This window comes from Nansenia antarctica (genome assembly GCF_963989245.1).
Source record: "Nansenia antarctica genome assembly, chromosome: 6".
NCBI lineage: Eukaryota > Metazoa > Chordata > Actinopteri > Argentiniformes > Microstomatidae > Nansenia > Nansenia antarctica.
Genome location: NC_137676.1, coordinates 43010846 through 43035310, shown reverse-complemented (window position 1 = coordinate 43035310; position 24465 = coordinate 43010846). Strand labels below are relative to the sequence as shown.

General features: G+C 45.4%; 1 protein-coding gene across 1 annotated transcript in view; it reads right to left on the bottom strand.

Annotated features, from left to right (window-relative positions):
• Positions 1–24465, bottom strand: part of agrn (agrin) — a gene marked incomplete at both ends in the record, with an annotated part of 198329 nt that overhangs the window by 96689 nt on the left and 77175 nt on the right. Inside the window, one exon of the mRNA XM_080534511.1 lies at positions 8025–8063. Coding sequence (XP_080390637.1) covers positions 8025–8063 — 39 coding nt within the window. The remainder of the gene's footprint in view (positions 1–8024; positions 8064–24465) is intronic.

The window sequence follows — 24465 nt, the reverse complement described above, 5'->3', positions numbered from 1 at the left end:
GGTAGAGGGGAATTTCAATTCAGGTCAATTCAATATTATTTGCAAGCGAATGTACACCTACTGCACAGTTTAGAGTACTACTGATATGGAATAATATTATCGTCCATATTATGGACTATTTTGTGTGCAGAACTTCAGTGATGGAACTGGAAAAGTAGCAACATGCAGTAGGTTACCACTACTCAATGTCTACCCCTTTCCTGTATATGTTAGTCCTCTCCCTCCATCTCTTCCTCCATCTCTCCTCCTCCATCTCCATCTCTCTCTCTCTCTCTCTTTCTCTCCCTCATACCTGCGCCCTGGGGGCCTCCCACAGGTCAGCTTGTTATTTCAGGACCTGCAGACATAACGTTTTGTCCTCCCCCTCCCCCAGCAGAACCTCAGGGAGGTTTGGGAGTTCAAGCATAACTAATTGACAGGAATTAGACCTGTGTGTGTTTCCACTTCCCCTAGTTCCCACACTAGAACACACATATGTGCACACATCGTACACATCCCCCACACCAGAAATATACCCCCCCCCCCCCACACACACACACACCTGTTTGGACCTCATTACCACCACACACACCCAGAACATCATTGGTTGTGTGAGTTGGCAGCAGAGATGGGGTGCAGTAGGGGCAGAGACGTGCAGAGCGAGCTTAGAGGGAGACAGCTGGAAGACATCCCTCCTGTCAGACATACAGGGATTCCTCAATGTTAATATACTGTTCACATATGGGGAGGGGGAGGGGGGGTAACAAGAGCTCACTTAGAGCAGATGCCTTGTGTGTGTGAGCATGCCTTACTTTGTTACTTTATATACTGTAGTCTGATTTATAGGCTACAGTATGTGCCACATCCAGGGCTTAGCCCAGCCCACTTTTCGTCGTCGACGGGGGACAGGGGACAGGGGGGGTAGCTGAATTTTTGATTGACAGATGGTAGCTTGCGCTAAATTGACGGCGGTGTATGTGTGTGTTTGTGTGTGTATGTGTGCGTGTGTTTTACAGTGTACTGCAATTTGACCTCACTCATAATGTACAAGTGCGTGTCTATGTACAATGTGACCTTCGAAGTGTTGAAGGTATTTGTCTTTGCTACATGGAGTTTGATGAGACAAACTGGATTACACCAAGACACCCTCTGGTAATACAGTATCTACAGAATGGCCCTGGAACCTTTAACCAAGGAGAATCGGTGAAACGGACAGTAAGCCTTACAAAAAGGGCATTGCTGGCTAAGCAGCTCAAAGAGTTATGTCGGTACCTGCACACACGCACACGCACACGCATACGCACACGCATACACACACACACACACACCCCCCCCCCACACACACACACACACACACCACACACACACACACACACACACACACACACCCCGTAACTATCATAACAGCTGCCTACTCTGTCTCCTCTTTGTACCCTACTCATACCTAGGCTACTCTCGCAAGGGTGGGGATCTACTCCAAATCAAAATTCTGCAAACATTTTCAAATTTCCTTTCCATCTTTTACAGCTGCCCGTCTCTTCCCCCACTGAACGCTGGCATTCACTCTCATTATGCAAATACACTGGATGCAAGGTTCTGTGGAGTCGGGTGGACGTGCCGGCATTCAAAACAACCTCCATTTGTTCCCTTTCAATTAGAGAATCCAAGGTATATCATTAAACGAAGGGAGAAGAATACTGAAAAGAGATGAAAAAACAACAACTACACAAAGCCCAGCTGCAAAAACATTACCTCCTCCCCCCATCATAGCTCCTGTGTCCCTCATAACACTCTCACTCTCTCTCTCCCTCTCTCTCTCCTCGTTCCTTGAGATAGGAAGCCTTCCAATGCCATGAAACTCATTAAAGGAGAGGCAGAGGGGGAGAAGCAGCAATATGCTCAGTGCATGAGATATTTGGTAGGGAATCCATGGTGTTTCTATATACATTGATGCAAGCATGCTGGAAGGAATGAAGATGGAACCCTAGGGGGACAGTGGTCCTCATTCATCAATCATGCGCATGCATGGAGATGCTCTTAAGAAATGAGTAAGATCACTTTTCAGCATTCATCTATTTCTTCTTAGTTGAAAAATGTAGTGTCTTGATATAAGCAAGTCCAATCACATTAACACATAGATATCTGTTGATGGACATCCTCGGGAGAATGTACAAGTACCGTACACGATGATATGCTAATAGGTTATTTCATAGTAACTTTAATAACTTTGATTTATGCATTGATTTATTTTTGTTCACAACATAGGCTATATCAATACCGATAAATAATTGTGAAATAACTTTTATGATGTTCACAATTAAACTGTGAACATCCTTGATTACCTATTCATTGGAGCAAGTCATCATATGATAGCCTATACCAACAACAATTCCCCACCACGAAAAACAACAACAACAACAACATACAACTTGGGTTGCATGATTCACACACATGACCTTTAACATCCTCGGCTTATATAGACTGAAGATCACTAGAGAGGGTCAGGGAGATCCAACTGGCTGGCTTCACTTGGTAAACGTAAACAATCTCATCCCTCACTGAGTATGAGTCTCCCTGGGTTACCACTCATACTAGGATGGGACTGTCTGCTTTTGGGATTAGGGGAGAGATTTATAGTTTCCTGTATCCCATTACTTCACACTCTCCATCATCCATGCACTACTGAAGGCTCCGCTGAGAGACCATTTGAATACAACAGCCAGGCTGTTTGGCCTTAGTGTTCATGCTGGTCACACACACGCATGCATGCACACACTCATGCACACACTGATGCACGCACGCACACACGCACGCACGCACGCACACACACATACATACAGTACACACACACACACACACACACACACACACACACACACACACACACACACACACACACACACACACACACTGGTACGAAGAACTCAAAGTAAGTACTGCTTGACTGAAGGAAAACAATGTTGTAAAATGCAAGGAAAGAGAGCCTATAAACTCAAAAACTATAAAGAGCCTTTAAAACTACACTGAACATTAAAACTAAACTGAACATAAAATGCCATTGCTTATTCAAAACATGAAAACATTTTCACTCTCTATAATAAGAGTGAAAACACTCTGAACAGATGCGGTATAAAATGCTTCATTAAGTTCCAATTTTCTATAAAGAAAACATTGACTGCGGAAGAGTGTAATGATAGAATATCATAATGCAATATTGTTCTACTACTTGTTAAAAAAAGCTAATGGCAAAAGTGGAACACATAGTTATTTTTAACAATTAAATTAACTGAAACCTGCCTATCATTTCCGCAGATTAAATATAACAATGAGTCATTGAATTAAATAACGCGAGTTAATGACAGCAAATGAATGATATGCCAATTCAATGGGACTGAATAGCCTCAGTCTGAACCACATGCAAAGAACATAGACGCCTAATTTATGGAAACATTAGCCGTTCAACACACTAATTACAGTGTGTATGACAAAGAGGGGGATGTCAACCTGCGCATATGGCAAACCATTGGTCTAATATTGTACTATGGGGAACAGTATCATCAATTAAATGGCCAATTCATTAATTAGCTTCGAGAAATTCATCCCGTAACTGAATTTCTAACTTAAGCCTTCCCCTTATTTCAAAGACAGCGTGCGTTTTTTTTTATTATCACTGCCCTATTTTCCCTGCATGGTGGTAATTATGAGGAAAAGAACAACAGAAGAAAAAACCTGCCTATGTGCTATGCACAGTTTGAATGTCTAATGAGGCAAAGGCAGTGGTATCTACAGAATAATAATAATAATAGTCCCTGTGTGGGGGGGGGGGGCTTTACCTTTGTGTGTGTGTAGACCTCTATAACCATGAATTAGTAATGCAGACAATCATAACAACTTAGAGATCAACACATACCGATAGACGGTGGGTTTACTTTGTGTGATATGAAGGGCCAATCGTTTTTCGTCGTAACCTGACCAAGAAAACATCCAGGTCAAGCTTGTAGGCTTTAACTCACTTAAGGGCCCTAGTGATATCGTATGTTATGTATCATAGATAGGCCTACCGAGTTACACCTGAGGAGTGTACAGTACCACTAGCCTGTTGGACATTTCTATTTCTGGATTCCGTTTCACATCTCACAGATTTTATCTCAGTTTAGCAGCTGTTGTCCAGATGGATTCAACCATCAACCTACTGTATAAGGAGGTCATTTGACCACTCTGATATTCCACGCGCTGACCTTGGTGGGATATTTCTTCAGCAGCAGGCACATTGGAGCACGTCAAAACAACCTCAACAATTACTCTGGCCCAAAATCAGGAACAATTCAGTTCAGCAGTCAATCCACACTAGGCTTATTCAGGTTTCTCCTTTTGACCCACATTTCCCTTTTTTTACCCGCTCTCATTTCTCTCCTTGACAGATCAATACTCGGCACATCACACCTCTGCTCGGCTACACTGAGTGGGAGCCGTGTCAGAGCCACTGACGGCTCAGACAAGGGAATGTCAAAACACGCCCGATTTGCTTCTCCCGGTTTTGTAAAAAAATCCCACTTCCCTTCGAGCTCTGTGTGTATGGCAAGATGCTTATGTAAGCATATGCTGAGTCTACAGAAGTGCAGAGACACTTTGAGGGAGAGGTAGAGAGTGAAGTTTTTTGGGATGTGTCTGTGTGCTTTGGAGGGCAGCAAACTTTTTTATTTGATTAAAGTTTTTTATTGTTTTATAAGTGGCTTTGGACCAAAGTGTCTGCTAAATACCCTATATGTAAATGTAAACGTGATAACCCTGATAAACCCCCCCCCCCCCCCCCAAAAGAAAACGTGTTTCTTCTGCTTCTGGTTGAGGGCTAGGAACAACCCAATCTCCTTTCTCAGTTAGCCAGAATGCTAACCCAGGAGAGGCCAGTATACTGAGTACCTTTGATATCTTGATATGAGACATCCTCTGCAGCCCCCAAAAAGATGAGGTAGATATTTTGCCTCTTTTATGTGAAATCTATGACAAGAGAAGATTTAATTAAGATAGGCAACTAGTCATAATTAATTCTGCCTCTTGCTGAGTGAAGCGTACTGTCAAGAACACAGGAAAAGCTTTCACTGAATAAATGACATGCACCCAGTGTGTGTTTTTTCTATATTTAAATGGAGGATGGTATCCTTTCAAAGCTGAGAGAAAGTTTGGCACATCTTTGAGAGGGAGTGTTCTGACAAAATAAGTAAGCCCGCAAGCACTTTCTTAGCCCCCCTCCCCCACCCCGGCCTAGATCAAATCACTTTTGCAATACAAATGTCTACTATGTCTGCTGTTAAAGAATATCCTCAAGGGGACACTCTCGATGACAAACTCCAGATTGAAGGATTGACATCGACTGTATTCATTACCCGGGAGGAGAGGTGTGGGAGAAAGCTCTGGCGAAGGAAGAAGACTCAGCTACCTGATCTCAGGTTTCCTATTTGGTTTCTATCTTTGTCTGAGCCCCGTTTTAGACCAAGTTTTAAATAAATTGGACACCCAAGGCTGTTAGGAGGAGTAGCACTCATTCCCTTGAATCTTGGATTGGCTGGAGCTTCAAGACAAATGTCAAGTCTTCATCTTTTAACTCTTAAATATTTTGCTGTAGTCACAATTACTTTTTAGAATGGGTTGTCATGAAGGTAATTGGAAAGAAGCATGCTTAAGCACATTCTTAATGTTTTCTTTATTAAGCAAAACAAAACGTATAATAGTTATACACAAGTGTTCTGTCTGTTTTGTCAAATCAACAACCTGAAGATTAGGAGTAAAGAGTCACATTCGTCAAACATTGCTGAGGTTGATCCTTCTTTAAAGTCCAACGTGTTGTCATCCCTCAAGCTGCACAATCAGACTTTGCTCCCTGTCTTTAGATAAACGCCTAACAACTGTTTTATTATCTGGATACGACAGGCAATAATGACTATGGACTGAGCAGAGCTGCTGCTTTGAGGCTTTAGAGGGAGACTAATTAAAGGGCTGCTTTGTGACTGTCACTTTTTGGCTGGTGATTAGAAGTCATTTATTGGGTGGGATTTGCTGGCTAATTGTAGCTGGTACACAGCACTAATACTATGGCAAGTACTCTACTTCTGATGTAAAAGCACCACAGCCTCGGTATCTCCGTAAGTTGTCTTGTTCTGATCTACAAAACATCCAATCTCTGCAGCATCTCTACTCACTAACAAGGAGAAATCATCTACACCAAATTAAAGTCTATAGACAGCAAGGATGTTAAAAAATGCACATTCTTTAATGTCTTCTTTCTGTAATTAAGTACCTGGGAGTGTGCATCCTTGGAACTGAGAACAAGTTCACTAGAACATCGCTGCTCTCTCTGTAACAGATTTGACTAATGGCAGAGCTATATTAGCCTTGGTACTAGAACATCTTCTCCACAATGTCCCCAGGCCACAGAACTCCACACATGGTGCAAGGGGGCTAGCATTTGGGCCATCTCTAATTGCTTCACTAATCTCGCCAGTGTTAAATGACCCACAGAACCTCTGTACCCCCTCGGGCTGAGACTACAGACTGGAGACTGAGCTGCTACTTTATGTTTTCTTGGCGCATGAAAAAAACATACACTACTGACGGAGAGCCAACAGAACTACTGGAAATGTAATTAAGTCCTAGCAGTGGCTTTTAAATGGTTAACTAGTACAGAAACAAACTGTGCCCTTCAGATAGTAACAAAAATGTCCATACATGGGAAATGAGCTCTGTAATCAATACAAGCCACAGTTTTGGAGGGAAAACATTGACGAGGAGGGAGGGAGAGAGATGTTGCGTTGTTGACTGGCTACTGTTTCTAACTCTCACGTACTTGGCTCTCTAGCGGTTTGTTTCAAAACGAACCAAACTGAGACCTCTTCTCCTTGAGAGCGTAAATCATTTGTCAAACCAATCTTTTCTTTTATTAAAAAGAAAACAAATATCTGCTTCAGTTTGTGAGGGGCGTGATTGGACCTCTTGTGCATCGCTTTGATGAAGGCGGCCCCAAAACAATGTCTCATACGCTCCCCAGGTGTTGAGATGATGCGAAGTTGAGAAATGCTTCAATCACGTTCAATTACTCTGCACCACAGACTGTGGATGCCATTTCAGATCGACGAAAGCTATTGTGGCTCTGAGAGACAACCACATCCATCATTAAGCTGCTCTAAATTGATACATTTTTAGAAAGCTCCCACTTTTTTCACACAAACAGCTTTTGCAAATGGGCCAACCTATGAAGCGAGTGATTGAGCAATTATCGGGACAGATTTCGCCGAGCCCCCAGTGGTGCCTTTTGTTCACAGCTTCAGCAGACAGAGGCTGGATCATTATCAGCATTCTGTGTGTTGCTTTTTAACGTCCAACCTTTGCCTTTGTAGCCCCCACACTGGGAGGATAAAGCAACACCTCCAGCACTAGTAGTCCGTCTCAACTGTCTGTCAGTAATCGGGGGCCACCAAACTGAGCTTCATGCGTCCTTCTATAAATATTCATGATGGAGCCAGAAACCAGCTGTTCCCATCCAATTAAAGAGTGTGGAAATTCGCCATTTGCCAATAAATTGTTGCTGTTTAATTAATGGTTCTCGTAGCTTGACAGCAAACAACAGAAACAATGGTGCACACGTACAGAGATTTATATCTCCGGGATTGGGACCAAAATGAGTGGATAACAACGCTCGATGTAGTGGAACAATTGGAGCTGCAGCAACCCTGGCCTACATGGAGAGTAGCCTGTTTTGGATGGGAGAGAGAAGACTAAGCTACTACTTATGTATCATAAAGCTGGGGATGGTGCTTTAGTATCAGGTCCTGCACAGCTGTAACCAGGTTGAAGGAGATTAAGTCATCAAAGATCCCCACATCAAAGCTACAGATCTGGCAATGTGTCTTCTATGCTACAGTGGTGAAAATTACAGCAAAGCAGCAAAGCATCAGAGACCGAGGCAGAAGAACAGCTCTGAGGTCATTATTTGTGGGAGCCAAAACGGTGTGGTCAGCTGGCTTGAGATGGAGAATCCACAGAGGACTTACCGTCAGGAGGCTGGGCCGGCGTGAAGTGAACAGGTTTGTCTGGAAGAGATAAAAAAAAAAGAAATGGGTTTTTAGTTAATAGAAGATTCAGGGAACTTCCCAGGGGTGAGTCCCAGTAATTGAGTTGCTCCAAAAGAGAAGAGCAGAAAGATATACTCATCTGGCTTGGCTTATCAAACATGTTTTAATACAGTCTGAGAGATGGAGAAAAATAGAGCAACATTCATCTGTTTCCATGATAGAGGTATTACGGTATTATCATTTCATCATTTGCGATTGCAATTGTCGTTTCCCAAAACACACACAATACCCTTCAAATTGTACAACTAAGCAGTCATTTGTGAAAACTGTTTCTAACTGGTGTGTCTTATGTCTTGGGTTGTGCTACTTATTTTATTTTTTTAGATCAAATGTAAATACAGTGTATGTTTGTATTGTCACAACAACAACAGAACTGATACAATCTCTCCTATGATTGAAGGTTCTTTCAAACAAATGCTGAATTAATCAGTTATTAATGAACTATTCCCATAAATATGAAATCATGTCACAGCTACCAGAAATAGATTATGTCTTGTTACAGTATAGAGGTGATGATGAGATCATGTCACATCCATCACTGGTATCCTAGAAACACATAACATGGTGTAAGAAAAGCAGGTAAACACAGCTCTGATCAAGTGTAAAGTATATGGGGCTTATTATGTGACAGGCGGGTGGGGTACTTTGCCTCAGGGTATTGAAAATAATGAGCTTCAGTTTGCACTGTGACTGTTTATACCTCATAGCCTACGGTCCACTGTAAACTGAGTCACAACACATTTCCAAATTGGGGAAAACTGCCAAAATAAGCAGAGCAAGATGCTTTTGAGTGCTCAAAACATGCACCAGCATCAGACCAGCACAAAGCACCAAAGCCAAAACGTTCAAGTGTTCGGTGGCCACTAGACCATCTGCACACTCACATCACAGCAACTAGCCTTCCAGAAACACTGAGCAGAGTTCCATGCTAGCCATCAGATCAGCACCACTACCCCCCCACCCTATGCCTTAGGGTACACACACACACTCACACATACACACACACACACACACACACACACACACACACACACACACACACACACGCACACACGCACACACGCACACACGCACACCCGCACACACACACACACACACACACACACACACACACACACACACACACACACACACACACACACACACAGTGTTATAGGCACACCAAGGATAATGAGGAAGATAAAACACATCACATAAATTACCCCGCTAACTAGAATTGACGCTGGCCGTACCCGCACTGAGGCATCTCAGGATTCTTGCATCACTTGCTATCCGACAGCATCCCAGAGAACAGTGCCAGTTCCCAGTTTAAATTTAGGCTCACTTAACATTGCTTGTCAACAGCCGGGCTTGAGGGAGCAAGAGAGAGGATGAAGAGGGGGAGAGGTAGAGGAGTGGAAAACGAGAGAAGAGGAGAGGAGAGGTGAGGAGAGGAGAGGAGAGGAGAGGAGAGGAGAGGAGAGGAGAGGAGAGGAGAGGAGAGGAGAGGAGAGGAGAGGAGAGGAGAGGAGAGGAGAGGAGAGGAGAGGAGGAAGGTGGAGAGGTGCTGTGTTTGAGTTAAGGTGAATAATGAAGTGTCTGCTGAGCCGGTTTCTGAGTCAATCATGACAGTAACAGATTTCCATCCATAGGATTTCAAAAACAAGCATAACAAAGGCTGTGTTTGGATAAAGCACACTCGCACACACTCATGCACAGAGACGCACTCATACACACAAACACACACAGGCACTTACACACCCATACACGCATACGCACACACACACTCAAATGTATAGTGAATACTGACACACATGCAGTCCAGACACACATGCCTCCCTTCCCCTCTCCCCCGCACATGCACAAACACATGATGTTTTAGAGCACAGCGAAAGTACAGAATGAACTTACATTTGACAAATGTAAATGACAGAATCTCTCTGCCATAATGAAAGGACAAGATACGGTCTCGATATCGTCCTTTCCCATCTCCCTTTCCTTTTCCTGGACAACACAAGCCTCTGTGTGTGTTCACGTGTGTAAATGTCAAGTAATGGCCATTACTCATAGTATACCCAAAAATCAATGTCTGGGTTCTGACATGTGTGTTTGTGTGTGTGCTTGTGTGTGTGTGTTTGTGTGTGTGCTTGTGTGTGTGTGTGTGTGTATAATTATAATTTTAATTGTATAATAATTTATAATTTTGCCATTTAGCAGACGCTTTTATCCAAAGCGACTTACAATTACGAATTACAGGGACATTCCCCCTGGAGTAACTGAGGGCTAAGTGCCTTACCCAAGGGCACACTAGTAGTGGTGTGGCTTCAGGCGGGATTTGAACTCACAACCTTCCGATCACAAGTCCAACTCACTATCCACTAGACCACCACTACCCCTCTATGTGTGTGTGTGTGTGTGTGTGTGTGTGTGTGTGTGTGTGTGTGTGTGTGTGTGTGTGTGTGTGTGTGTGTGTGTGTGTGTGTGTGTTTGTAAGTGTGTATATTCTCCTTTCTAGAAGGTGACACAGTCTCCCACAGAGTTCGAGGCAACCAGCCCACAGGCTCACTCCACCAAATGAGAATGGAAATTGCTAACCTGAGGTCTGTGTCCACCCTTCCACCCCCTCTTCAACCGGTTGTCTATCCACATTGCGAGGGCCCTTCATGTTAATGGTGCTCCTTTCACTTCATTATTTTTTCTCTTCCTCCATCTCTAGTTTGAGAGGTTGAGATGGAACGCTCTAACTGAGTTTGTATTTAAATCTAATGGAATCTGTCTGGAATTAAATTGATTCTGTAACACGGCAAGGTTATAAATGAACTTCACTTCAGAACGCCCCCCTCAATGAGAAAGAGGGAAAGAGAAAGAGAGAGAGACAGAAGGGGGGGGGGACATTTTTTGAATTCCAAAGATGTGCCTTTTGGTTCTTTTAATCAAGATCTAATGCAGTGGCATCCTTAGCCCCCGGGGACGTGTCTTGTACGTGATTGAAAATCCTCTGGTTCCTAATGGCTTGGGAGAGGGACAGCACGGCACTGAATGCAACTCAACAAGACAGACAAGGCTATTGCTGAGTCAGTTTAAAGGTACCATTTTATGAAAAACTCACTTTTTCAGTGCTTGTGCTATACATTTGGGTCTCTGATGACCCTACTAACGAAGACACTGTGAAATAAAGCAATTTGTTAATTTCTTTTGTGGGTTGTTGAAAATTCCCCCGTCTATTCGTGCATTCGAAGGGAAACTCCAATAGTTTCCATTTAAATGGATTTGGATTGTTTTGGAACACAGGGATATTTGCTTTTTAATTTTGCTTCCAGGCAGCGATTCTGCAGAAAACCACTGATGATTTCCCGACCTGGTCACTGTCGAACACAAGCTCTGATCGTTACCATTCAAATGGTTTTGGATTCCTTGTTTTGTAAGGAACACATGGATATTTTTGGCTTTTAATTTGATTCCCTAGGGAACTGTGTGTTCTTTCACCGCGCTTCCACACAGCGAATCACTGATGATTTCCCGACCCGTGAAACAGCCTGTCCAGAAAAGGACTGAAACAGGAGCGTTTAGAGGCATGCTAGAATGCCTTTAGATTAAAATCTGAATGGTATTATCAGCAAAAAACTTCAATGACATGTTTTGGGGACCCCAGACAGACCTCCATTAACTTAACTCCACGAACCATTTACAGTTTATGTCCTACTTTATCATTATTTCACCTACATAATGCTATTGATTATAAATATGAAATCATGATATAGTCTGTACGAATGCTTTATGCATGCTAAATCCTGGAAATAAAGTTACACCTTGTATTTTGTATTTCTGTGCAATAAAAAAACACCTTAACACAGACTAAACTGGCATAGGGTTCCAGGATCAGAAAATAGCCTTGCACCTTCATCATGTTTTGCACTGAATAGAAACAGTGTTAACAAATGCACACAGCACCCGTCGCCATGGAACACCTACGTAGGTGTTATGACACACTGGTGGGAACACCCTTTAACTTTTAGAGGAACATTGGATAGTTTCATTAAAGTGTACTGCTTACAGAAAACGCCTCAACCGACAAAGAAATGGCGAATCGTCTCAATCTCACCCCACAAAGGTCACTGATGTGCCTAAATGGCAATGCGCCTCATCAAACAGCCACCGGCGAAGCGCCCAGCATACGCTTCCATCAAGCCTTTTTCAATTTAGGCCGATAACTGCTCCGAGTGAAGACACTGCTATGCCAAAGCTTTTCCTCTTCCAAAGACATTTAATCGGGCTACTTTATCCCACAGTTCAAAGTAAATGCCAATGCTTTGGGGGGAAGACAGGGAGGCAGCCTTGCAGTTGTGAAAGGAAAGATGACTTCAGCTGCTGAGATGTCCCCACTTCAGACAGACTAGCCTTTCAGATAACAATGTCAGGGGTCAAATTGGCTTTTATTGTATTTTTTTCCACCCACGACTTACAGATACTTCTAAAATGAGAAATATCATATCATAGCAACCCATTTCTTTACGCAATCTTGTTCCTACAATCACTCACAAAACATACTCCCATAATACTGAAAACATACACTCTCAGAAACTCTCAGAAATTCATACATACGTCTAAGACACAAACAAACAAACAAACAAACAAACACCCACCCCCCCCCCCCCACACACACACACACACACACACACACATTGCTACAGAGTGACAGAGGAAGTGTGTTGCAATATACAAGCGGTGTGTGTGTGTATCAGAGGGACGTACAGTTGTTGAGGAAGAGCAGCACGGCGAAGCCCAGCGTGGAGGTGGCCAGAAGGATGAGACATATGTTACAGGGGATCATAAAGTAGCGCACCACCAGGGAGACTTTGTGTTGGTACATCCGGTCCCTCTCAGGGGGCGGTGTGGGGTAATGGCAGCTAGTCATATTCCACTCCATGAGTTTCCCCCCCTGATGGGGAGGAAGGGTAGGTAGGGTTGCCAAAAGAAAAATGACAGGAGAAAAGGGGAGAAAGATAGATCTGTAATGGTAGGCCTTTCAGCTCTGACTCCAGCTGTGTTCCACTGTGGGGACCTTGTCACAATTCCTTTCCGAAAAATGCTGTGAGAAGCTTTCAGCCGTTTCCAGGCAACACATTTTGGTAGCTAATAACATCCATTAAGAGGAAGAGGACAGAGGTCTGGGGCTGGCTCCTACAGCCCCCCACCTGTCCACACTACGTCCATTTTTGCTCCAAACACCAGAAGAGGGGAATGATATAAAGTGTGTGGTGTGTGTGTGTGTGTGTGTATGTGTGTGTGTGTGTGTGTGTGTGTGTGTGTGTGTGTGTGTGTGTGTGTGTGTGTGTGTGTGTGTGTTTGCGTGCGTGCGTGTGTGTGTATGTGCGTGCGTGCGTGTGTGTGCGTGCACGTGTGTGTGTGTGTGTAAGATGGTCACAGTCTGATCAATAGGTTTCCAAAATCCCACAGTAACTAAACTGTAATTCCTCCTTGTAGCCCTGGTCCACAGTTGCACTGGGGTCCCTTCGTATGTCAGGAAGAACTGTCTCTACTGCGTTCCAATAGCTTCTGTCAGGAGTAGCTCCCTGTGACCTGATGACTGAGCATCTCCTTTAGCCTCCTATGGCTGTCAAACAGGGCGCCCCGGGGGGTTAGCTCCAGTTCAGCAGAACTGTGAGGACATTCATCAGCGTATTTCCTTTACAAAACGCTCCAAGGAAAATGAGGGAAACAACTGCAACTCTTTGTATCCACTTGGCTGCCCCGGCTTGTTGTCCAGAGACACAGTCACGGACAAAAATACAACAGCTCCAACTGCCTTCAGCTGAGCACGGAACCTGCCCCCTTCGCGGACCTACTTGTCTCTGCGTTAGCGTAATTAGCAGGGTAGCTAGTAAGCAGCTGGCCACAACTCGCTAAACCATATGCTTTCAGGAGCTTGAAGAGATTCCTTTTTTCCCCCCCTCTTGCTCCTCTAACTGCCACCCCTCGTCAGTGGAAAAAACACTGACCCCCTTCCCCCTCACCACTCCCAGGGGAGCTGTGGCCACCCCTGGAGTCCAGGGAAAGCAGGTCAGGAGAAGAGGAGAGGGCGGAAAGTTGAAGGGGATATTTATGCTCCCCTTTTCCCCTCAGCACGAGTCGTCTTCTCCTCAGCCGTGTTCCGTGAGAGACCGGCTATGGATGAGCAAAACACCCCAGCAAAAATAAAACGCAAAGAAACTGAAGGAAAAAAGCGAGAGGAGAAACAGACCGTGCGAATTGAGAAATGTGTTCCCCCTTGTTCCTCTTTTCTTGCGTGCACTCCTGTTGGGAAATTGATCCAAAGAGGCAAGTGGGGTCTTGTTACCTCCCTCTGTCCCAGTGTCTGTCTCAGAAAAACAGAGCTAATTCAGCCTCTCTTTACCTTTTATTGAAAGAGAGAAGCGGCACAGTCTTGACATCCTCCCTCTTTCTCTCTTTTCTGGCTCTCTTTTTCTCAAGCATCCACTCCCTCCTCTCTGGAGGCACTCCCGGTGTCCTGGGCTCTACGATCTGGCTTAAGTTGCTCCTCCGAAGGGAGAAGTGTTCACTGTCAACCAAAACAACAACTTGGTCTCCGAGTATTCAGAGCACACACAATCCCCAGGCAGCAGGTAGTCCCAGTGTCAATGCACTCCGCTGCTCAGCCAGCAAGCCGGAGCCAGCGAGAGAGGGAGAGAGAGAGAGAGAGAGAGGGAGAGCAAGTAGCCAGTCAACGAGCTGCGTATAGAGACAGCCAGCGCAAGAGAGCGATAGAGCGAGAGAGGGAGAGGGAAAAGGAGGCGAGCGGCTCCTGACACTTAGGTCCACCTCTGCGTTTTGAGAGAAACAATAGCGGCTGAGCGTGTTGCTGTCTCCCAAGCACCATCACTCTCTGGAGCGCTTCTCCTAGCCTCCGCCAGAGTAAAAGACAGCAAGTGAGGAGAGGGGGGGAGTGAATGAGGGGCTGTCTCTAACAAAGGCAGAGGGGAGGGAGAGGCAATGGGAGGAGGGGGAGAGGGAAGGAGGGGGAAAAAACGATTGAGAATAAAAGCTTTTGGGAATACTTGAGTCCTGTTGGGGTGGGGGCAGTCCTGTTGGGGTGGGGGCAGCAACAGTGCAACAAAACAAAAGAGGGATTGGTTTTACAGATGTCAACCAACTCCTAGTCGTTTAATCTGAATCAGAAAGAAAACTAGTCCTCACAAAGCTTATAATTGTGAAATCTTATGAAAAGAAATACATTTAATGAGGTGAAAAATAAAATAAAAAACAAAACAAATGAGAATACAATTATACACATTAAGGTCAACCAACCATTCACTAATTTTCAAATGCAAATAACATAGCCTACTTGTTTTGATCAACACGTAAGTAATCTACAGTATCTGCTGGCAATGTGCCTAAATACAATCGCTCCCTACGTTCCACATGAATAATTCAATTATAGTCATAATCAAACTCTTGTTTTTTTTTCTTGCTCACTTTTATGACACCGTGCCACATGTTTGTTCCCCTTCCCCATGACAAATAAAAGAGAAATGACTGGGATGAATATTCAGTAGGACTGGCAAATGATCTGAGGATGAAAATATGCACCTAATCCATAGCATGTAATTTTATGCCCTTTTTAAAGACATATATTATTTCTGTTCTGATACATATAATGGGGTCAAAATCGTGGGGTGGTTATGCCTTGTTTTAGGAACCCCATACATCAATATCTACTTAGAAAAAGCACAATGACAGTCATCATCTACGCAAGGCAGATGCAAGGCGGTGGTATATATGCGATCAATTATTTATGTTCTTTCACTCTTTCTCTGTCTCGCTCCCTCTCCCCCACCCTGTGTCTCACACATGATTGCACACACACAGACACAAACACACGCACACGCACACGCACACGCACACACACACACACACACACACCCATACAGATGCATACAGTATCTGCATCTACAGAGTATAACGCATGAGCACACACAGAATCTCAATGTCTTGCTCTTATACACACACACACACACACACACACACACGCACAAATAACCTCAGCCGTCTCTCTTAAACAAACTATATCTCTCTTATGCACACATGCACATACGCGCACACGCATGAACACACGCACACACGCACCAACACACACCCAGGGTGATTTGCTCTGGTTCCCATCCTCAGTAATTCATCTCTTTGGACACGGTCTTGTCCCCGTCTCGGCTAGCCCCCGGGGACCGTGCTCTGGAGGTAACCTCACAGAGAACGCAGGGTCGGTCAGGGTAGAGGGCAAAGGATGCATTCTACTCCGCCCTCCCAGGACACATGATAAACCTCTCCAGGTAGGGTACCTCAGCCCTGCTATACTTTGGCATGCAAAGGTCTTAGTGATGCACTCCCACTGCGCGTTACAGCTGAGTGGACTGAGAGACGGGAGAACAGTCTCTCACTCACTTTTTCCTTCTTTCTCTCTCTCTCTCTCTTTACTTCTCTCTCTTTCACTCACAACATGGTATACAAAACAAAAATCTAGGGAACCTCCCAAGTGACCCAAAACATACATAATCTCATCAGTAGAGGGCGCCGCAGACCCGTTCTGCCGGGTTACTCTACCAACACGACTCAAATAGAATCCTCTGTTAACATCAAAGCTCGCGCTGATCCATTTTTAATGCCACTGATATGGTGGAAAAGGTTCACATCTCTCTCAGAGGGCTTTGGAATGGCCATTTCCATTAAGGAGCCACGAAAGTAGCTCTCTTTTTAATGTGATGGGCAAACCTGAGGAGTTGGCATGCAGCTTGTGTATGTCTCATGTCTCACGTGTTTTCATGGGTGTGTGCACAGTTTGCATGGGTCATAGCGGTGTGTGTGTGTGTGTGTGTGTGTGTGTGTGTGTGTGTGTGCGTGTGTGTTTGGTTCCCTCACCGTCCTGATGCCAAGCGTCAGTGCAGCCAAGCAAACATCCCGGTCTTAAAGACGACCAATGTTGATCTGATTGATCCAAGAGTTAAATGCTTATATGACAGCCTGAGTGTCCACACAAATTGCAGTATATTAAATAGCGTGTGGAGGGGCTTACTGTGTAACAATAAGAAACATAGAGAATGAATAATGATATCAATCCTTTTGTGTAGAGCAATTGGTTCATTAAGTCACAAGTGCACAATGGCCTTTCACAAGGCAATCCACCACACTAAACTTCCGATACAGTGTATGTGACATGAATCGAAGATGTACGTGTGGCATTGTTAAGAGCTACACATCGATTGGACCAGCAGCATCAACAACTTGTGTATACCATAGCCATTCAATAAAAGAGCCTGTCTAAGAATCTCCATAAGCTCTAGGACAAACTGTCGTAGTGAGAAGTGAGGTTCATCCGTAGCCCAATAGGAGGAGAAAAAGAGGAAGGCTTGTAAATGTTCTGTATATGGGACTATGAACTGAGTTGAGGTAGAATTTTCCATGTGAATCTAGCCGTGCTGTCAAACCCATGGAGAGACAGCCAGACACTTCACCCATCCAGTTCCAGTAGCAGGGGGGCCAATTGTCTCGCTACGGTATTAGCTCCAATCAACATAAATTAGACCGTTCTGGTGTCCAGAAGATTCCCAGACACCAGGGTGTCCAAGCTGCTGTCAACAAATCTGCAGAAAAGAAGGAGCGAAGGAGACGAAGAGGGAAGGGGAGGGTGGGAGGCCCTCAGCCAGGGGCGTTTGCAGCTGTGCACAGCTAACGTCATTATCCACCAATGTATAAGGGTTTGGGAGTCAAAGAGAGCGATAGACAGAGAGAACAGTACGAATGAGAAGATTATGTTTTTGCGCTTGCGGGGGCTGCTGATGTAACTGATGTAAGTCATAAGCCCAAGTGATGTAAGTGTTCCAACACCAGGGTGGTCTTTATAATGTGACTCATGTATGACACACAGGCCAGCGAGTGACATCAACTGGAGCTGATCCAGGTCACGGCCCACTGCTGTGTAGAGAGCCAATCCTGATTCATTTCACAGCTGTGTGTCGACGATCCTGGTTCCGACTGCTGTCGAAAAAACTCATTGTTGGTCATTTCTGTTGCTCCATGTTGCTAATCCTTATTCCCTTCTCTGTTGTATGAAGCTGATCTTAATTCGATTCCTCCTCAGTGCCAAACATGGCCTCGAGCCACCATCACCATCCCTCTCCCTCTCCCAGACCCCCCAAGTTGGCATTTCTGGGGTCCCTCGCCCCGCGACAAGAGCGCTTGCAGCCTAAGGGCTGATCCTGGGTCTGTGCCGAGCCCTTCGCTGCTTGGCTAATGGAGAGGAACTAACTAGCAGCAGCCACTCATTCATTAGGCCCGGCGCTTTTTATACCCCGCTTTTAAACAACGCTAACAACAATAATGATCTGAGCTTTTAATACCCTCCACGCTCTGCCGCGTCGCCCTGTTTATTCTTCTTCTTTTTTTTTATCCCCGGCACATTTCCCTTAATGGCCCTTGAAGAAATTATTCCAATGGGTTGGCATCGAGAGAGTAGGAGAGAGGGTGAGTATTACAGAACTCTAGGAGCTCTGCTGCTGTCTCTGAGCTAGTCTGGTACTGACACTCTTCCATGTGGCGGACATATGGAGTGTACTGTGGCACAGGGGGGACGGGTGTCAGAGTATCTGCCAACGACGGAGCCAGTTTTTTGTTGGCTGCGACGGCTTTGACATCGTGGAGGTAAAGTGATGGATCTGGGGGCTGATTTGGGTGACAGTCCCTCGCCCAGTAGGTGATCTGTCATCCAGGACACATGTGCCCAGTTGCACAGGGGTCCACACGGATACCGGTGTGACACTCGTGACGTCCAAGTCTAGAGATGAAAATAGCGGCGAGTAGTTATGACAGGTGTTACATCTGGGACTGGTGTTATGTCATGGGAGCTTTGAGATGCTGATTTGCCATGGTGCTTTACCTGACAGGTTCCTCCCCTGGTGTCAGAGTGTGGGATGGATGGAGAATGGTTATAACAAGAGGTCAAGGGTCAGAGCGAGGGGGCGTGAAATGCAGAGGATCATATCGAAGCAGTAGTGTCGAATAGCTGTGCTCTGAGCTTTGAATTAAAGCAAAGGCTGAGAAGTCAGAGGGATGGTTGTGAAAATGGGATCTGGAAAATAAACAGACCATATGCCATGAGGGATATCGACCGCCCACACATCATGAGCCTGTCCAAATGAAGAGAAGTGGTTGTCTGCAAGGCTGCAATGAATGAGCAACTTAACAAAACATCATGTCATAATCTAATTACCATAGCACACAAGTCAGCCACCAAACAAATATTGTAGACCATCCTGACATACAATTCATGATTTTCAAAAACATTTCAATGTATTCTACATAAAAAGCAATGTAGTTGATGAAAATACAGCAGCATGGCATGTCTAAACACACAAACATTAAGCCACGTTTGAGTATCAAAGCTGACAGTGACAAGCTATTATACACTGGGATATTTGCATTTACAGTAATGATCTCTTTCTCCCTCCATCTCTCTCTCTCTCTCTCTCTCTCTCTCTCTCTCTCTCTCTCTCTCTCTCTCCCTCTGGTTACTCACTGCACTTCTCTGTAAAGCTAGATCTTCTTAGATAGAGGGCAGAGAGGAAATCTTAATTGGCACACAATCCCCATCGTTGAGAAGCCGTCCAAGAAGAAATTAAAAGATGGCTTCTTTGTATTTTGGAAATCATTTCTATTCCCTTTATTAGAACATGACAGAAATGAGGCCAGGGCTAGACAAATAAAATGTAAGACTGTGAATACTCCTGTCGTGAAGAAACATATGTTTCCTGCAATTAGGGCCCATTGCTGGGGAGGGAGAGCAAAGGTGATAATAAGGCGTCACTGTAAAGAAATTAATGTTTTCTGTCAGAAAACTCTACAGAAAACTCCAGTGGAGTGGTTTCTCACTCTGTTGTTGTGACTGCAGTAGTCTGAGCCAAGGGTCAGTAAGGTGGCGTTGACACAGGTGTTCCATAGACGGAGGGAAAGAAGGTCATTCTATCAGCCCAGAGAGGCCAGAATGTGGATGGGCATTAGCCTCTGCAGCCAGCAGTAGACAGGAATATATCCTTCTAACCTTGACACTCAAGTCTGTCAACCACTTCTTTCAGCAAGCCCCCATCCACCTGCCACCTTACTCTATCTGAGAAACACGCACGCACGCACGCGCGCACGCACGCGCGCGCACGCACACAGCGCACACACACACACACACACACACACACACACACACACACACACACACACACACACTTACACAGAATGACTTATCAGACAGACAGATTGAAAGACACTGAAATCCACACATACACAAGAATTCGAGAAATATTCATTGCTCTTTCAAGAGGAGGAAGAAAACGCCACCTGCGTTCAGGGCTAACTGACAATGATGAGCTCTGCGTCTCATCGCGGCGGCGAGCAGCATCATCCATTATTCACCAGGAACAAACTGGTAAACGAGGCACATATTAAAGACGAACAACAACAACAACAAACAACAAAAACCATGATGACGACGACAGGCCGGTTTGCGCAGACAGAGGTAGCCTGGAGTGTACGTTAATCCACAGGGAAGAACAACAACGGAGCAGGGATTGGATCGACACCGACAGTACAGGCAATTCTCAGAACTGGATTTGGCCCAAGGGATCCAAGTTGGCCCAAGGGATCCAAGTTTGCCCAAGGGATCGTCACCAACAGTACAGGCAATTCTGGCCCAAGGGAGGTGATGGGTTGAAGAGAAGAAGAGGCATGAAGGGATGATTTGGTGGTGTGGAGCATGGACGTGGACATGTCGGGGGCACACAGGTCAGACGGCTACGTGGTAGCAACACGAGTCACACGCTCCCTGTCATACTCCCAGGTCAAACCCCAACTAGTCCAGTGATTACTGGTTGTAATGGGTAAAACTGTAGTACCAGGAACACTAAACTGAATATTAATGATGAATATATGTATATGAATTTAGGGATGGTAGGTTTCGCTACGATACGGGTCCAGCTGCATTGACTGGTTTCAGTACAGTGTGTCTCCTCCAAGTCTAATCAAAAGAGCTCAACTGGATAGAACCTACACAACTCACACTTCATGCTAAATGAATGTGCCCCATCCCACCTGGCAGGCAGCAAGGTTGAATTAATGCACTGTTGCTACGGTAACAAACCGTATGCAGAAACCGTCGCGTGGTTTCGGGGAAAGAAAAAAATTATTCAGGGAGATTTAATGTAGAACCCATGCAGAGACGGCGCTTGGCTCACAGACAATTTGGAACACTGCTTTAGACAATTTGGGTCAGTTCTGTTTCTACGATCCAAATAGAAACACCTCATCTGCCACCTCTCTCCTTCATTCATTCCACTCCATCCTAACACCTGCAACCCATTTGCATTCTGTCAGCTTTACCTCTGCCTTTCATTTCTCCCGCGCAGTACATTTCCTGAATGATAATGTACGTACAAGCAATTTCAAAACTGGCATAGCGTAAGGCCCTGGGTAATGCCTCGTGCATCTGAAGCAGCGAAAAATAGCTCAGGTTCTCCGAGCATCTTCCCTCGACTCCCTCTCTCCCATTCCGCCTCTCCAGTTTCACCTATAAATCCCTCTGCTGACGATCGCATCCAGATTTTGTCATTCGACCCCCGGCACCTCCCCACCGCCCTCCTCCAAGCCTTGTGATCCCCCCCAGGGGACAAACTAACCCACGCCATGTGACTCGGCTTCTCCCAGGCAACAAATAGGCTCCGGGCTCTTCCGCTCCCTGTCATACTGTATGATCTGTGTCACCATCCTAAGTGGACCACCATTGAATCTTAAACAGGATTTCATTACTGTTCATTATTAGCCGTTGTGCACAAGTAGAGCTGGAAGGGGTCTGGATGTGTGATTGAGGATCTAGGGCAGACACTGAGTGGAGTAAATGGGGGTAAAAATAGCCTGGTTGAGAGGGAGAGAGGGCTCATCAGGCTCATTAGCGTGTGATGAACGAGGTGCTAGCATGGGAGTTCCTGCTGTTTTTATGCCTTGGCAGTGGAGGCTAACCTGGGGGGCTCGAGGGGCAGACCTGTGGCTCACGGTTCCCCCCAATCCCATGGGCCTCCTCTAGCACTAACGCCCTGGATTTCACCAGATGGAGAAGGGGGATGGTAACACTCACATACACACCCTCCCACACACACACGCACACACGGACAGACACTCCCCCCCCCCCACACACACACACACACACACACACAGACACACACACACACACACACACACAGACACACACAGAGACACACACACATGCACATACACACACACACACACACACACACACACAGAGACACACACAGAGACACACATACACGCACATACACATGACCAGAGACACACATTCACACACACACACACACACACACACACTCACTCACTCACTCACTCACTCACTCACTCACACTCTGATGTACCAACTGCAGGCAAGGCAATCACAACTCAGGGGAAAAAGCGGGAGCTAAGAGTCAGGCGAGGGAAGGAGGCAGCAGGCAAATTAGAGGAGAGTCGAAAGAGCAGAGCTGTAGATGGAGTCAGAGAAAGAGAGCACTGGGGAGGTCAGAGAGGCCATGTGAGCGGGGGAGGAGGCTGCTGTGCACTGTGCTGTTGGCAGCCTCCATCAGAGAGCAGTGACAAAACTGGTAGAGATTGGGGGGATGAAGAGGACAGAAAGAGAGGGAGAGAGAGAGAGAGAGAGAGGGTGACAGACAGACAGAAAGAGTGAGATTCGCCATGTGTAGACTCTGGTAGACGAAGATAAAAAGGTACATGAGAGACAAAGAAAGGATTTGGGGGGGAGAGAGAAGAAACCACAAGGGAGCTGAAATTACAGTATGAATCTGAGGAAAGCGGAGCAAAGGTAGAGGGGGCGAGAACGAGAGTGAGAGAGACAGACACAGAGACGGAGAGAGACACAGAGAGACAGAGAGAGAGAGAGAGAGAGAGAGACTAATCTACTATACTGTTGTGAGAAGTGCAGCCTGCCAAGAGAGAAGAGAAGAGAAAGACAGAGAAATTGAGCAGTGTAACCCATCAGCCCCCAGCTGTCTGCTGTGTGTGTGTGTGTGTGTGTGTGTGTGTGTGTGGATGTGTGTGTGTGTGTGTGTGTGTGTGTGTGTGTGTGTGTGTGTGCGTGTGTGTGTGTGTGCGTATGTGTGGGTGTGTGTGTGTGTGTGTGTGTGGGTGGGTGTGTGTGTGTGTGGGTGCGTGTGTAGGTGTCTATGTGTGGGTGCATGCGTGTGCGTGTGCTGGCAGGGCTGTCATTTCCCAATCTCGCTGTAGCTGAGGCAGGGAGTGCTTCCTCATGAGACAGGCCCCAGAAGGAGCTCTCATTGCTGGGGAGACGGGCTCCACTGGCCAGCCCTCCTGCTAAACGCTGGAAAGGATCCAGGAGCAAGACCCATCTGGACCAATTTTGGCCAGTAACCAGCCCTCTGCGCTGAGGCAGTACTCTCACAGGCGTGGGGTGAAATAGACCTTAGCATAAATGCTAACGCAGAGAGGCATAACGTCTAATACATTTTATTAGTGTCCTAGCTATAACATTTAGGTGTTCTTATGACATTATTGAACCAGATAGGTTAATATTCTTGAACATGTGTTCGATTTAACATTGAGTATAATTAAATTGTTGAGGAGAAACATGTTGCCCAGGCTTTGTTTAACACATTTACGAATCGATAATGTCATATGATATGATAACCACTTGCCATTACTTGTTTACCTCTGTGTATGGCTGGATTGGACTCAAAGACTGAACGAAACATTTCTCTGCTTCACCTTGATCATCCCTCTGTTATTAGTCCATTTGCCCAGCCTATACACAGTACTGGTCATTATGTTGACTTAGTGGCCTATCCACTATCTGCCTACCCATGTCAATAAAACACACTATAGCCTTTTAGCTCTTGGCTACGTTCCAAAGTAGCCAAAACGACCATTTATCCTGTCACTATCTTGCCACTCTAGCTCTACATTCTCCCTTCACATATCATTCTACATTCGATCGATCAAACAATCAGAGGCTAATAGACAGGTACAGCTAGCCGCTCTGGTAGTCGCAGAGGAGGGGAAGAGCGCAGGGAATGGGCCGGAATATTGAAATGAGAAAATGAAGCCGTCTTTTTGAAAGACAGCGGCAGTCTGGGAAAGGTTATTGTCTCTCAAAGGCTGAGGACCGATGAAATAATTCACATGGAAATCAATTTCATCAATTCACCATCACACATTAAGGCCTAGTGATTGACTGACTGAGAGAGAAAAAATTACCTTGTCACCTCAATGTTTTCCTCCCTCTCTTCCTTGTTGAATAATTTATTAATAAATAAATAATGACAAGTCCATA